This window comes from Nicotiana attenuata, unplaced genomic scaffold, assembly GCF_001879085.1.
Source record: "Nicotiana attenuata strain UT unplaced genomic scaffold, NIATTr2, whole genome shotgun sequence".
Classification (NCBI taxonomy): Eukaryota; Viridiplantae; Streptophyta; class Magnoliopsida; order Solanales; family Solanaceae; genus Nicotiana; species Nicotiana attenuata.
Window position 1 is genome coordinate 305,885 of NW_017670632.1, and position 16,052 is coordinate 321,936.

Sequence of the window (16,052 nt, forward strand, 5' to 3'; positions counted from 1 at the left end):
AAAACTTGTGTTATCTTATAAAATAATTGTAAGAGAACCTAGTGAGCTTAAGTTTGAGAAAAAAATTTAAGTAAATTAACTTTTTGTCTGCATGTATATGATGTTAACCTTTGTCTTGTGCAGTTGCAACAAATATTAAATGTTACTATTAAACATAAACATCAATTGTTTATACTAAAATAGATTTAGCCCTTAGTTTGAAGCAACATACAACCATATAATATTGCTCTAGCCTCTAAGTATCTCCCCCTGTTATATTTATATATGTCGCTTAGAATTCTGAAGAAACAAAAGGTAATATAAATTGCTAGACCTACGTACATATTTTAAGCAAATAAAATAGTGATGGAGTAAGGCCTCAGAGGGTCTGAATCTGATTGATCCAGATCTTAGCCCATTAAGTATATTTATTTTTTTATTTTTAAAAAGTCTGGTTGGGTCTGGTTCGGTCAGACCGTTAATTGAGTCTTAATTCCGTCCAGAGGTTAAAAATACACGCCTCTTTTTTCTCTCTTGACATCAGGCTATTTCTTCTAAACCCAAAACAAATTTCATCCTTCAAGCAGCCGCCGAATCAATCTTTTTGTGGGTAAGATTTTGAAAATTATACTTGGAATTCTCCATCTTGTTTCCACTTTTCTAATGGTAAATTTCAGTTTCGAGTTTAGGGTTTAAAAAAACCCCTTTTAAACTAGAAGGTTTTGCTTGCCTCTTAATTGTGTCTTGTTCTCACTTTTGGATATTCTATTTTGATTGAATCTCTGAATTTTCTGTGATTTTGTTGACATCCCGATTCTATTTTGCAATGTTTTTTTCTCTTTTGCAGATTCACATAGTCCCTTTTGAACCTTCTTTTGTTTTCTTCAAGAATTGCATATTAGTGACTGAAATTCAATTTCTCTAGTTGAAATATAAACCTTAACTGGTGTTTATGAAGCTCGTCCAAAATTAAGGCTAGAATTCGGATAATCAAGTTCTGTGTTGTTGAAATTAGAGCCGCTATAGTTTCATATTTGGCTAGAATTCGGATAATGTATACATAAGTAAGATTTATATTTCAGTGCTTTCTGAATATTTATTTGCTATTGCTCTTGAATTATTCGTCATATATTACATGTTTTATAATTGAACCATGCTTTCTTTTGTTTATTCAAGAATAGCTTCTTTACTTCCTCAATTTTTTTTCCTATTTTGTGTTTAAGATCAGACCATTTACTACATCTTTGCAATCTTCAAACATATTATTTGCTTAGAAATATACAACTTATCTTCATGGGTGCCTCAAAGGGTAAGGCTAGTAAAGCCTTCGTTTTAGGCCCCAAAAATTTTGAGGCCCCAAAAATTGTTGTAAAATACGTAATAATATTTTGACTTAGACAATTCTAAACTTTGTAGAAAAAAATATAAAATCCGTGTAAAAAGATTTTAAAAAAACAAAGAATATTTACTTTTTAACATAAGAAATATTCTAGAACTTCGAATTAAATTATTCAAATCTTTGTATTAGCAAATAAAGTTTTTTACATCAAGATCCAAGGTATTGCATTCCAAACATATGGCTAACATCTTACTAATTTGAATTAAAGCTTGATAATATAAATAATAATATTACTAAATGAAGCTAAAAATCATATATCTTACTGCAATTTTTGTTATTATATATAATTTTCATTTATAGTTCAAATAGTTTAACAATTGGATCTTACATTATATATTAATTTATATCTTATAATATTTCAATTTATCTCAAATAATAACTTTTTTTGTTCAAGTTAATATTTTCACTAATTGATGTAATATTTAATCACTTTTTTAAATTGTATATGTTTTTATCTTGAAATATATATATATATATATATATAAATAATAGTAGGAACATATATTTGTATGAATTTAGACATACCACAGACGACGTCCGTAATTTTGGTCATTTTCTGGTTCTTTCTCCTGCACTTATTCCTCAATTTCATCTCTTTTTTATTCTTCGCATTTAAACCCCAAAATATCTAACAGAAAAAGGAACTGGGGATTGTATTGTTAAATGGAGTTAGCAGCTTGTATTAGCCATTGCTATGCCTTCTCTGTATGGCCGTCCACTTCTACTTCTCGAAACTTCTCTCCTCTTCCGCCGCTCTCGCTTATCCAATATCCAATTCAACGACAACGTCAACTGCACCTCGCCGGGGCTAATTACGTAGGTACGAAACTTTCTTCCAACCACCAATACTTATTTCTGCCAAATGTTAGCATTTTTTTTGTGCTCCTGCAACTTGGAGAATTTTTCAATTGATTTCTGTTAGCTAATTACTCCTGACACTCATTCCATTGAAAGAGTACCAAAAATGCATGTAAAAATTTCTATTACGAATGTTATTTTATATAACTTCCAGAACTCTAATTCATCTACCTTTTTAAAATTTTAGCTTAGATGTAATTCATTTCTATCAAACTAAGTTTTTGAACTTTTAATTAGTATTCCCTTGGACAAAATTCAAGTTGAAGTTGAAAAATCTTTGCTGAAGTTGAAGTTGTTTTCGGATATTTTTGAAAAAAAAAAAAAAAAGAGGTTCGCTAGAGTTGCACATTTGTGAATGGAAGTTAGGAAAACTTCATTTGAGTTGAAATATACATTCGAGCCACTGGGTTCAAATTCTTTCCTAAACTTATGAAACACCAACTTGCAAAATTATGTAAGATTATTTGCAACTAACAAGTCCTTAATAATTTCCTTCCACTTTCACTAATATTATAATAAATAAGTCAGATTAACAGCTTAAACGCTGTGAGTAGTCAAACTTCACATAAAATGGGATAGAGGGAGTAGTAGAATTTGCCTATTGGTTATGTGAAGCCATTTGGATAATAATGATGTCTGTCAAATTGTTAGGTTCTCTCTTATCTCTGAATGGGCTGAGGTTGCGACAGTCATGTCTTGCCGCTGTAATGGGTGATACAACTGCAGTACCAAATGGTGCTGTTAACGAGCAAATTCCATCTGTGAAGCTGTCTGATTCAGTTACTAGTCAAGAAACTGATATGGAAAATGGAGAAGATAGGAAAGATCCTTCTGAATGGTTGGATGAGAATAAAATGATTCGAGTATGCGACAAGTTAATTGATGTCTTCTTGGTTGACAAGCCCAATCCTACTGATTGGAGAAGATTAATAGCATTTAGTAAAGAATGGAACACTATCCGGCCCCACTTCTATAACCGGTGTCAGAATCGAGCAGAAAGTGAGAGTGATCCTGGAATGAAGCACCAGCTACTCAGGCTTCAACGAAAGATGAGAGAGGTAACTAGCGCCTTTGCGAGCATGAAGTTTTCATTCTGTACGTGCCAAATCATGACTTAGTAACTGCTTTCATTTTCCAAAGAGACTCAATTATGTCAAACTCGTTTTGGAATAGTTTCAACTCTCCATGATAAGTCCAGATGTTATTATGTTGTATTTAAATGAGGTCCCTCTTTAAGGAAGTCCAAGCAAGGGCTCAGTTGAATCATAAATACTCAAAATAATCAATTATTTTATGTCTAGTCTTTGCTAATTGCAGTACATTGGGTTGAGGTGAACTTCTATGATCAATTTACATATTACGGGTCAAAGGATTGAGGATGATTTAAGGATTATTAGTGGATTTCTTACAGTATTTCTCTCATGTTATGATACAAATTCTAGATTTCGTTTGAGCTTGGTATGTTTTCTATTGAACTTCAACCAGTAACTTTCTTTTGTAGGTTGATAATGATGTTCAGAGGCATAACGAACTTCTTGAGGTAATCAGACGGTCACCATCCGAGGTTGGTGATATTGTTGCCAGGCGTCGTAAAGATTTTACAAAAGAGTTTTTTGCTCATCTTCACACTGTAGCAGAATCCTATTATGATGATCCAGGGGAACAGAATGGTAAATATGCCTCATGCCCGGAAAAGAAATAAATGTGGTTCTTCTGTTTGCTATATTTTTTTGGGGGTCATACTGCTAATAACTTTCAATTTGTTTTCTGCATTAAGACACTCTTTTCCTTTTTGCAAAATATACACTCTAGAAATGTTGTTTCCCATATATGAAATTGTTTACTCTTTACCACAACCTTGCCACATGTGAAGTCACCCCAAAGGACCAATGGAAAAAAGTGAGTAAAATATCAACTAAAAAGAATTTCTCTCTTGCCTTTGAAAGCAAATGCTACAATATAATATACAATGAGATAGAAGAAGCTTTGGAGAACCTTTGACTTTGGGAGTGTGAAGTTTCTCTTGCTGTAAATTTAAAAATTAAACTGCACGAGTTCACAAACATCATTTCCTTGATTTTCATAATAGTTTGTCTGATGTTGATAGGTTTCACTGACAAGATCTTCCCTTTTCTTAATAATTAGCTGTGGCAAAACTAGGCAATACGTGTTTGGCGGCTGTGCAAGCTTATGATACAGCAACTGAAAGTATAGAAGCGTTAAATGCTGCAGAGTTGAAATTCCAAGATATAATAAATTCTCCATCAGTAGATGTGGCTTGCAAGAAAATAGATGATCTGGCCCAGAAAAATCAACTTGATTCAGCACTGGTGCTCATGATAACGAAAGCCTGGTCAGCAGCCAAGGAGTCAGACATGACAAAAGACGAGGCAAGATCATGCTTTTCTTCAGATACACATCCATATGTCACTTCTTGCAGTAATTTTTCTGTCTTAGCATTAACTTAATTAAGAAGAGAGATGCTTACCGAAGTGATAGTATTCAAAATGACACAATTTTTAGTGATATCCCAACAATATTTTTTTGGGAGCTACTTGAGATTTGGTTGGAAAATTTTCTTCTCAATTCTGAAGTGTCCTTGGCTCTCCACTGGTGAGGCTATAGAAACAAAGAAGTTCGGGGCAAAGGTGAAAAAAAGGGAGTTTATCTCATTATTTAATACAATAGTGCTACAAATGATGATTAGCAAATGTTGCATGATTTTGCTAAAGAATGTGAACGTTAGTAACCTAGTGCCACAAGCTAAGGTTATCGTATCTGGAATTGGTATGGTGGAATAGTGATTGCTATTCTTCACGTTGACTAAAATGCTTATGTCCATTTTAAACTCTTAAGATGGTGCATAGGTAGTAGCTTCTGTGAGCTCATGCACCAAGCTGCTTTACTCTTGTGACCTAGCTTATATCATCTTGCATTTGAATAGAACTTATTGTTGGAATGCCTTTATGTTGAAGTTACTATTGGAATTTTACAGGTAGCATAGCAGGGTCTGCATCTTAGATGTGGTAGTTTAATGTCTTAGGATTTCAGGACAGATTGACCTAGCTGTAGCTGTAGAAGATAATATTCATTTGGCTGTTCTTATCCAAGTTACATGTCTTCGCTTTTCAATCTCTATTGTTTTTATGGAACTTTCACAAGGCCAGATGCCATTTCTATACAAGTTTGGTATCTCAGCACAGGTTGGCTACTCCCCCTCCCCCTTGCCAATGTGGAATTCATTTTTCTAACATGCAAATGGTTAGGCTTGTCAAATCTTTTTTTGCTTTTTTCAGGTAAAGGATGTCCTTTATCACTTGTATATGACAGCACGAGGAAATCTTCAGAGGCTTATGCCAAAAGAAATTAGAATTCTAAAATATCTACTCACAATTGAGGATCCTGAGGAGCGGTTGTGCACTTTGAAAGATGCTTTCACACCGGGAGAAGAACTTGAAGGGAAAGATGTAGATTGCTTATACACGTATGTACTGAATCTAATATCTAATCATTATTCTCTTTACATTGAATTTCTCACAGCATTCATGAAGTATCTTTAACCCGTTGCCTTGATGTGGAAGCACTTCTATCAGATGTATATCGTTCTGAAATTTTACATATTTTGGAGGCTATGCCTTTCCCTTTCATTTTTTTTTTCCATATTCACTTTTAACTGTTATTAATAAATCCCTGATCCTTACAGGACTCCAGAGCAGTTATACAACTGGATTGGGACAGTGGTGGATGCATATAATTTCAGTAGAGAAGGCACTCTCATAAAAGAAGCCAGAGATTTGATGAACCCTAAAATAATTCAGAAAATGGAGGAATTAAAGAAGTTGATCTTAGATAACTTTATGTGAGCATTTGCTTGCTTTTAAATAGCTATGGGACTGCTGCTCGTGCCAGATTCACCAGCTCGTGCCATCAACATCCATAAGCATATGTCCCAGCTATGGGTCTGCTGCTAGTGCCAGATGAGGTGACCACATGATTGCATCGCAGAATTGAACAGAAAGCTGATAGGTTCAATCTCCTCACATCGAAGAACTGTTCTTATCTCGGGTTTGTCGATATTCCTGAAAGTTTAAATATCCTAGACGTTGGTTTAGAAGAGGCACGAGTTGTCGTTGGTTGTACAGAACATTGAATTTTGTGTATGATAGAGCTTCTGTATTTTGGGACAGTGACTTGATGGCCTTTCGCCTACTCAACTTGTTTCCTGTTGAAGCTCAATTACGTCTGATTTTTGTACACGAATGTATCATTTATGATGAAGTTTATCACTATCATCAATGAATTTATATGGTGTTTAAAGTTGTACGAACTTGTCCAAGTGTTTATTCATTCATTCCTAGACAAAGTAGCCAAGTTTTAGAAATTTTATTTCCCATGCTTTATTACAGTAGAGAACTGCCAAATGAGTGAAGTTGAATGGTCTTTGCGGAGAAAAAGAGGAGGAAATGGCTTCCATGCACACTTACAATTTGAATAGAAGAAAATGATCGTGTAAATCTCTTGTGCATTATTTTCAAATCTATTATATGTACAAATAAAGATCTTTTATTAAAAAAAGACACAAGGCTAAAAAGAAATTTGTAAAAGGATTACAAAAACCAAGGTGAGAAACCAAAAGAGGAGAAAAACAGATCGCTCAAAGGATGAACATAGGTCAACGAATTTCGATTATTCGCATTATGCATTTAGCTTTTGGGACGTGTATGCATCTTTCATATTGTAAAATTAGGCGCATGAAAAGCCTCAAATTCAGGGAAAACTTTACATGATGTCAACTATTTTATATGCGAGAGCATAACATATTACATCTCAACAATTTAGTTTGATGAAAGTTTGGTCTCAGTTAATTAATGCTAATTTTGTTTGGGATTGAAGCATAATTGATCAGGACATGACGTGGTAACTTTCTTCTTTTTTTTTTTCTTTCTCAAAAAGGAGAAAAGAAACTTATTTTATAGCTTGTGCTGTCGTGGGCATGACGCGTTAAACTTTTTGTTATGTAAATGACGCGTTACACAAGTCACACTTTTGTGTCACATAATCATTCGAGTTGTGTAACCGTTTAATGCGATATTTTCTTATAAAATCAGATTTGCAGACGAAAAAAATTGAAGGGAAAGATGTCCCTTTAAATTATTCCTGTTACAGAACAATAGGTAATAGAACAATAATAATAGTAATAACTTCCAGTAAAACCAAGATGAGACTTCATAGGACTAAATGGCGCTATAAATGGCACTATAAAGGATGAGAAACTGAGTCTTGTAGCTTAATTTAGACATCCCTGAAGATGGAAAATAAATCACCATTGATATAATCGTTATCGACAAGGCTGACCAAGTAGTAACTGCTTTGAACCTGTAAACAAATTGAAAGAGCAATATTATCAGTACAGTAGGCGTTCAGACAATATTTGGTTGAAGTTTGAAAAAATGAGTATTTGAAGTTGAAGTTGAAAAAGTGTATATGGACGTGATTGGACGCAAAATTTTACTCGAAAAAAGAATTGCAGTGTTGTGAGTGAAAACTATTATTTCACTTGAAATACTCTTCAAGCAAGAATTTCAATACTTTACTAGCATTTCAAATACTTAAGTTTAGTATTTGCAAATACTGAAAGGAAGTCTTGGCATAATCGGTAAAGTTGCTGCCATGTGACCAGGAGGTAACGAGTTCAAGCAGTGGAACCAGCCTTTTGCAGTAATGCGGGGTAAGGCGTATTTGAAATGCTAGTAAAGTATTGAAATTCTTGGCATAATCGGTAAAGTTGCTGCCATGTGACCAGGAGGTAACGAGTTCAAGCGGTGGAACCAGCCTTTTGCAGTAATGCAGGGTAAGGCTACATACAATAGACCCTTGTGGTCCTGCCCTTTCCTAGACCCCGCGCATAACGGGAGCTTAGTTCACCAGACCGCCGTAGTATTTGCAAATACTGATGGCAAATTTCTACTTGCAAACAATGACTCGAGTATTTGCAAGTGAGGTCATGGTCAAGTACCATAGGATTAACGAAAAATTATAAATTGTTAAATCAAAGACTTGAGACAGCAAAGCAAGTGTATGAAAGAATACATACTTGTTCAAGCAATTTTCTTGATGGATCAGTCTCTGGGTATAATTGAGCCCATCCTCTTGACCAGATTTCAAATGCTTCATCCTTCCATACCATGAAACTGGCGGGATCAACGACAGTCGGTTGTACAATTTCCTTAGCTGGGAAGACTCCCCATGTCACCGCATTGACGTCAGTTTGGCTGATGTTGGAAATCCAGTTTCCTTCCTTGTTTACAGCCATGTATGTTAGGTAGGGGAAAGCCTTGCAATTTTCGACGAGGGTGTTCAACTTCTCCCCGGAACAGAAAAACTCCAAGTAAGCCTTTTGATAAACATATCCACCGGGACCACCCCATCCTGCAGATAGAAAAAGTAAATAATCTCGTAAACAAATAAAAGGAGAACCTTGACGTAACTGGTAAAGTTGCTGCCATGAGACCAGGAGGTCATAGGTTCAGACCGTGGAAACAACCTCTTGCAGAAATGCTGGGTAAAGCTGCGTAAAATAGACCCTTGTGGTCCGACCCTTCCCCGAACCCCGTGCATAGCGGGAGCTTAGTGCACCGGGCTGCCCTTTTGTAATCTCGTAAACAAAAACGCTATATAACCAAATCCCATGTCATGTATTTATAAAGAATCAGCATACATGTCATGGAAAAAGCAAAATGTTTTTGCAATAAAAAGAAGGCTGACTAAAAGGATGTACAGCTCGTAGATAAGTAATGAGGTGATAAAATGGCTGCTATAATCAAATCCCTCGTCATGTAGTTATAGGATGAGGTGATAGGCATCCTAAAAGCGCTAAGCAGGACGTGACATAAAGATAGTTAGCAACTACTACAACAACAACAACAACCCAGTAAAATCTCACAAGTGATGTGAGGTCTGGGGAGGGTAGTGCGTGCGCAGACCTTATCCCTACCCGGAGGAGTAGAGAGGCCGTTTTCGAAAGACCAAAGATAGTTAGCAACTCAAAAAGATATTTTGGGAACAGGCGATCTCATCTCAAGAATTTATGGACTCGTTTATTAAATAGTGTAAATTGAACTTTGACCATTCAGTAGAAGTTAATTGGTCTCTTTTCCTGGTTGATGAAGCAATGAACAGATTTTATCCTGACAAGCTCCCATAAGAGTTGTACAAGGTCTTAAAAAAGAAAAGAGTGAAACAGATGCAACTCCTAGCAGACGGGATGTACGGGTTAGACATTTGAGGGTATTGGACAAAGTTGACTAGAGAGGACTAAGCCTTGTTGAATTCCAGTGCATATTAGCGGAACTGTTTTACTTTTTGTACACTTTTGGAGGTCCTACAATATTTCAGTTAGTAATAGTGACCGATGCTTGCATCAGAGTAGGCTGCCTACATGACACCCCTTAGGGTGCGGTCCTTCCCCGAACCCTGCATAATCGCGGGATGCTTCGTGTATCAAGTTGCCCTTATTAGTGACTAATGCTTTTGGTTGAGAATCATATTTTTGTGTAAAACTCTCGATTTTCTGTATAAAATCTTGTATGAAATGTTTTCCTCTCTCTTTTGAGACATCTACTATCTGATTAATAACTTTAGGTTCAATCAATCGAAAGTAAGAGAAGAAAAATGATGGAATTGTGCGTACCAACAGAAGGAGAGTCAGACTTCTCAGCATTAACTGCAGGTTGGCTGTTAATAGTCAGGAAACCTTTCGTATTGACATGACCCAACTTTTCGTTTATGATCTTTGTCTCTGGCTGAAGACCATCTAGTTCAGACCAAGGGCAGTTTCTCAGCTTCCCAAGACAGTAGTCCTTAAATTTCTGATGTGAACATTATGCAAGTATCAAGCCTTTGAAACCAGTCTTTGGTTTTGACAAGAAATGAACTGTATCCAAAAATCATACCTCATAGATATCTTCCACGCTATTCAAAGTTACAACCCATTCCTCTTGCAGCTTCTTATCACGTGAGCGTGCACGCATGAACTGTAGAGGTCAAAAGAAGCTATGTTACAGATAACAAATGTACCAAAATAACTCCTCAGGAAAATGCACAAAAATGCCGATTGTATCTTCACTTTGGTTGACCGGATTAATGATGACTATGCAAGCACTAAAAAAGGAAGGATAATTTAGGAGGACAAGAAAGCTTATAAACAAACTTAGAAAAGTAAATCAAGTTTACATATTTCCTTCTTTTTAGTAGTGCCTAACCTAGACAGTTCCCGCAGTATTTCACAAACAATATTAGAAGTTCAAATGACTTTGATTTTGCCTCAAGCAACATAAGCGCTGCAAAAGATAAAACAAAATTCCATGTCACATCTTCCCAAGGCCAAACGCCGTTCGTGATGTAACGCTAAGATATATTTAATTTATTTTTTTTTTTAAAAAAAGGAAAGATAGCTCAGGGTATGCACAAGAAGGTATGTGATATCCTATAGTATCTTCTGTTAATCCGACATTTATTCTTATACGAACAGAGCAAGTTGCAATTACCTGATAGTCAGTAAGTGCTCCGTAAGATGGATTTTGAGCATTGCCCCATCTACCATGTGGATATTCATCCCAACCTAAGGTCCTTGAGATGTAGCTCTTTGGACGATTTGCCCTACCATCATTGACGACGATAGATCAGATTATCATCACAAAGTAAAAGGTGTATTCTGACATTAATTCACATCTCTACGTACCAGAATATAGGACGAACATCTTCTTTAACACGGAAAACATTTGTAGGACGTCTCCAAGGCAATGGCCTAGAAATTTGGGACTCTTCTATTAATCCAAGATTCTGCATATCCAAGACATCTCACAATTGTGTTGAATTCTTGCATATACTAGAAATAGTGAAAATCTCAAAGTAGAAAGTTCAAAAGGTAAGAGAATTAACCATCAAAATGGCTAGTGCTGATTTATCCATGTTTAATGTATAAAGATGCAAAGTCTTAATGCCGCTGGCCAAAATCTTTTTGCACATTTCTGTTCCAAGGTGAATTCCATAGGCTTTGACAGCCTCCTCGTTGTCCTTAATAGGTTCCAACGCAGCCATTATCTCTTCTGGAATCTACAACATAATAAAGGAAAACTGAGTATCTACGAAGCTGAAGCCGAAGCTGCTAATCAGCCATTAAGCAAGCATCAAACATGATCAACTTATCATCTTAATCAGCAACACCGTTTACGTAAAACAGAACAACAGGTAAGGAAAGCATGGCCATTTAGACACTGATTCAAAATGCTAATAACTCAACTAACATATTCAATTAAGGAAGACGACTCACAGTGTTACAGCAAAAGCAACAGATGGAAAGAAGATGTAAAAATCTAAAATATGGGGATACCTTAGTCTTGCAAAATCCAGTCATGCGCAAGAAGCCCTTGTAATTGTTAATGGGCATGATACCCGGGACGATGGGGCAAGTAATTCCAAGTTGGCGGCAATCGTTGACAAATTTGAGGAAAATATCAGTATCATAGAAGAGTTGAGTTACGATAAGATCAGCTCCAGCATCCACCTGTAGAATAAAAGTTAACATAAGTACCAAACTCATAAATAAAACAAAAGCTATCTAAAATATTCCTCTTGTTGTCAAATTAATAATAACATACATCAAAAAAAAAATAATAATAAATAATAATAACATACATCGGATGACAATTATAATGCTGGGAATAGACTACCTTTCTTTTGAGATAAGCCAGGTCATTTTCATATATCTCTTGTGTAGCTATTCCATTAGCAGGTATAACATCAGGATGTGCCTCTGACAAAGAATCAAATTAGTAGTCAGTAACAGCACACAAAACATCAGAAAACAACTCATTTTTGCTTCAAAACTAACGTGGAATAAGTAAATCATGGTCCATATTTGTCCAAATAAATAACTCAAAGCCCAAGATCTTAGTAGCTAACCTGGATAACCAGCAACAGTTATCCCAAAGTAGTCCCCATACTTGGCACGAATATGCTTTACCTAAAAACATAAAAGAAAATCAATTAATACTAACACAAAAATATTATACCAGGCGAAACATAATTACTGTTTTTAGCAATTAAAAATGTGCTCCCTCCAAAAAGTTCAAAACTTTTAGACGAGGTGGTTGCACAATTTAATATGGTATCAAAGTATGTAACAGGTCCTCTGATCAAATCTCATTGCCCCAAAAAGCAAAAAGTATTTCGATAAGTTGGGTCCTAGAATCAAGCTCACACGTGAAGGGGCGTGTTGAGACACATTGTAATTTTTTTCCAAGATATAATATAATTAAGTAAATCGGTTGTGATTGCAGTTCGTGTCAGGATATACCGTGGCTAGTAAGTCATTTTTTTTGCAAAAGTGTGCTCGCTAACATCATTAGATGTGTTGGGTCCATGAATCAGGTCCACACGTGAAGGGATGTGTCGAGGCATAATATAATTAAGTGGCTAAAAATTTTCCCTATCACTAATGGCTTAAACTTTTAGATGAAATGATTACACAATTCAACAGGTAGAATATCTACAACATTGATAAGGTGGTTGTACAATTTAACATGGTATCAAAACAAGCAAACAACAAGTCCTGAGCTAAAATCTCATCGCCACCCAAAAAGCAAAAAATATTTCAATGAGTTGGGTCCAAAAATCAGGCCTACATGTGAAAAAGGACAGCCCAGTGTACAAAGCATCCGGCATTCACGCAGGGTCCGGGAAAGGGCCGCACCCCAAGGGATATGATGTAGACAGCCTACCCTAATGCAAGCATTAATGGCTGCTTCTACGGCTCGAACCCGTGACCTATTGGTCACAAGGAATAAATAAGTAATTAAAAGTGTGTTCACTCTAACAACTTAAACTTTTTCATATGTTGGGTCCATGAATCCGGTCCACGCATGTTGAGACATAATATAATTAAGTAATTAAAAGTATGCTCTATCTACCAACTTAATCTTTTAAATGAAATGATCATATAGTTCAACAATTCATAATAGCGTACTCTGATGCGAGCATCAATGGCTGATTCCACAACTCGAACCAGTAACCTATAGGTCACACGTACACAACTTTACCATTGCTCCAAGGCTTCCCTTCAACATAATATAATTGAATAATTAAATATGTGATCTCTCTAATGGCTTATATTTTTCCATATGGTGAGTCAATGAATCAGGTCCACACTTGAAGGTACATGTCGAGACATAATATAATTAAGTAATTAAAACTGTGTTCTGTTTAACAGCTTAAACTTTTAGATAAGACAGTTACAAAGTTCAACAATTACAATATCTACAATATCATATTAGACTACTAGATCTCAAATACAAGTGGGGTACATAGTAGTCTAATAACAAGTCCAGTATAGTTACACAAGTGGAGTCTAGGGTAGATAGTACCCGGACCTTATCCCTAAAGTGAACATAGAGAGGTTGTTTACACTAGACCATCGGCACGAGGATACTAGATCCCAAATAAAACAAAAAGAATTAAGTAGAGAAATTACCAGATCGAGGGCACAAGCAAAACCACCTTCAACTTGAACAAACTTATCTTGACCGTGAGGAGGATCACCACGAAGAGCGAGAACATTTTGAATACCATTAGTCTTAATAGTATCAAGAGCATGATCAATTTTCTCAACAGGCATATTTGTACATGTTAAATGCATCATAGTTTCAACACACACCATATTTTGCATTCTTTTAGAAATCTCAAGAGTTAGATCTGCTGTTGAACCACCTGCACCCCATGTTATATCACAAAATGATGGATTGTGTGCTACCATTCTTTCCATTCTTTCGAATAGATTTTCAACCCCATCTTCTGTCTTTGGTGGGAAAAATTCAAAGGAAAATACTACCCTGTTTTCATCTTTAGCTGCCTCTTGGATCTTCTCAATTACCTTCATCTTTTTGTGTTGCAAAATTGAGAACAGAATGAAAATGTTCAAGATTTGACAAGAATCTTTAAAAAAAAATGTAGCTTTTTAGCAGCTGCTGCTAATTGGGTACAGAGAGGCAAGTGAAGAAGTGCCGTCAGGATGATATATAAGTAGAAAGATTGAGAAGTTGGTGAGTGGTGGGCTACAACTATAATAATATTAGTAAGAGTTAATACCCTAAAATCGCCTAAACTATCACGTTTTCGTCAGTTTTCTACTTAATCTATTCAGTGTTCCTAAAATCTCGTGAACTATATCCCTTTAGTTATTAAAAGCCCCCTCGTTACTTTTTTGGCAAAATGTGTAAACTAACTCGTTTAAAGGCGCATGGAAGATGAAATTATCCATAAAATGGCCCCACCTGCCCTACTTCTAACGGCTAATTAGTGTTAGATATTTAATTTCTTTTTCCTTAGCTTTTTTAAATCTCAAATCTCTGGTTAAACCAAAAACTACAGTGAAATCAAATGTTAGTGTGAAAAAAACTACAATGAAATCAAAGGTTAATGGTGAAAATCCATATTGATTGAAGGGGTAACCATTGTTGGAGGAGATGGAAGAACAAAGGCTTTTACCCATTTTTTATTTTTGATTATTACTTCAAATCATTAAGTAAAATAATAATTAAATTATGCTTAACTAAGTAGCCACGTGTTGTAAACTCACAGTTTAAAGTTAATTGGGAGCGTGCATCATACACAGCTAGAAAAAATCGACGAAGGGGTTTTTAGTAACTAGGGAGATATAGTTCAAGGGGTTTTGGGGACACCGGATAGATTAAGTAGAAAACTAACAAAAACATGATAGTTTAGGATGGTTTTAGGGTATTAACTCTATTAGTAAGTGCATTTTTTTTCATCACAATTTATTTGATTTTGTTTGACTATTTACAAAATTTAAGAAAGAAAAAAAATATTTTTTTTAATATAAACAGGTCATAAATATTTATCTCAATCTTTATTGTCTCATTAAGTGTAAAATAAAAACTTTAAAATTAAATTATTTTTAAATAAGTAGAAGGATTAAGAAGTTAGTCTATTATTGTCAATAATAGACTATTGACAAAATTTAAAAAATAATAAAAACTTCATAATCTTAGCATGTCATAAATATTTGCTTTAATATATATTATCTCATTAAGGGTAATAAAAATTTAAAATGATATTGTTCTTTTTTAACACATTAAAAACCAAAATGACACGCAAAAATAACTAGTGGTTAGTGGAGTGAGTTAAGAATGATGAGATCTTAAATTCGAATTTTCGCACAGAAAAAAATACTAATGGAAAATTCTTTGTTCTTATCTATGCAAGTCTTGTTGAATAAAATTATGGGAATAACATATGAAATTAATCGAGGTGTACAAATAGATCCGAATATTATGATTATTGAAAAATATAAATTGTGTCACATGATGGAGTAACAATTACGTTCATTTCCTTTCCATTTCTTTTTTGACTTATTATTGGTTTTGGGGGCCTACTCAACAACCCAAGTTTTTTTTTTTCTTTTTTTTTTCTTGATAATAAACAACCCAAGTTGCTACAACCTCCATATCTATCCTTTATTTTAAAAAATAAAAATAAATAAATTGAGTGAATCATAAAGTTTTGTGCACATGATTCATTAATTAATCAGATCTGATTTTGTGCTGTCCTTTTAAGAAAGATATTAGAGCTCGTTTGGATTAACTTGTTAAAAGTATCTAATAAGCATTAACAAATAATTTTAAGTGTTAAAGCTAATATCATAAATAAATAATTACGTATTTGACAGAAATATTGAAACTAATAATAAAAAGTAATAACTTAACCATAAAAGTTTTTATGTAAACTATTATTTTCATCT

The 16,052-nt window shown here is 34.8% G+C and overlaps 2 protein-coding genes across 3 annotated transcripts; one reads left to right on the forward strand and one right to left on the reverse strand.

Moving 5' to 3' along the window:
* The first annotated feature begins 441 nt into the window (after nt 1–441).
* Nucleotides 442–6,563, forward strand: LOC109241712 (uncharacterized protein At4g37920, chloroplastic-like). Of its 2 annotated transcripts, none has more exons than XR_002070275.1 (7): nt 442–589; nt 2,014–2,198; nt 2,888–3,294; nt 3,738–3,906; nt 4,382–4,626; nt 5,232–5,439; nt 5,533–5,622. XR_002070275.1 is itself a non-coding variant. In XM_019408479.1 (7 exons), the coding sequence occupies exons 2-7, from the start codon at nt 2,042–2,044 to the stop codon at nt 6,097–6,099; spliced, it is 1,326 nt and encodes a 441-aa protein (XP_019264024.1). In that variant the 5' UTR covers nt 444–589; nt 2,014–2,041; the 3' UTR covers nt 6,100–6,563. The 2 variants fall into 2 exon arrangements, 1 of the variants encoding a protein (XP_019264024.1); XM_019408479.1 differs by lacking the exon at nt 5,232–5,439 and adding an exon at nt 5,940–6,563 and having other exon boundaries at nt 444–589; nt 5,533–5,720.
* Nucleotides 6,564–7,309: 746 nt separating this feature from the next.
* LOC109241713 (methylenetetrahydrofolate reductase 2-like) lies at nt 7,310–14,309 on the reverse strand. The gene is made up of 11 exons (XM_019408480.1): nt 13,767–14,309; nt 12,200–12,260; nt 11,968–12,050; nt 11,628–11,801; nt 11,177–11,350; nt 10,977–11,077; nt 10,783–10,894; nt 10,189–10,269; nt 9,927–10,104; nt 8,331–8,665; nt 7,310–7,612 (listed from the first exon to the last, which is right to left on the reverse strand). Exons 1-11 carry the CDS (start codon nt 14,169–14,171, stop codon nt 7,529–7,531), a joined length of 1,788 nt encoding a protein of 595 aa, XP_019264025.1. The 5' UTR covers nt 14,172–14,309; the 3' UTR covers nt 7,310–7,528.
* Between the last annotated feature and the right edge of the window lie 1,743 nt (nt 14,310–16,052).

Coding starts and splice junctions, on each gene's coding strand:
- LOC109241712 (XM_019408479.1), top strand. CDS start 2,042: ATGGAGTTAGCAGCTTGTATTAGCCATTGCTATGCCTTCTCTGTATGG. Junction 3,907..4,381: donor TGATCCAGGGGAACAGAATG/GTAAATATGCCT, acceptor CTTAATAATTAG/CTGTGGCAAAACTAGGCAAT. Junction 4,627..5,532: donor CAGACATGACAAAAGACGAG/GCAAGATCATGC, acceptor TGCTTTTTTCAG/GTAAAGGATGTCCTTTATCA.
- LOC109241713 (XM_019408480.1), bottom strand. CDS start 14,171: ATGAAGGTAATTGAGAAGATCCAAGAGGCAGCTAAAGATGAAAACAGG. Junction 10,895..10,976: donor GATGTTCGTCCTATATTCTG/GTACGTAGAGAT, acceptor CAATGATGGTAG/GGCAAATCGTCCAAAGAGCT. Junction 10,270..10,782: donor GAGCACTTACTGACTATCAG/GTAATTGCAACT, acceptor TGACCTCTACAG/TTCATGCGTGCACGCTCACG.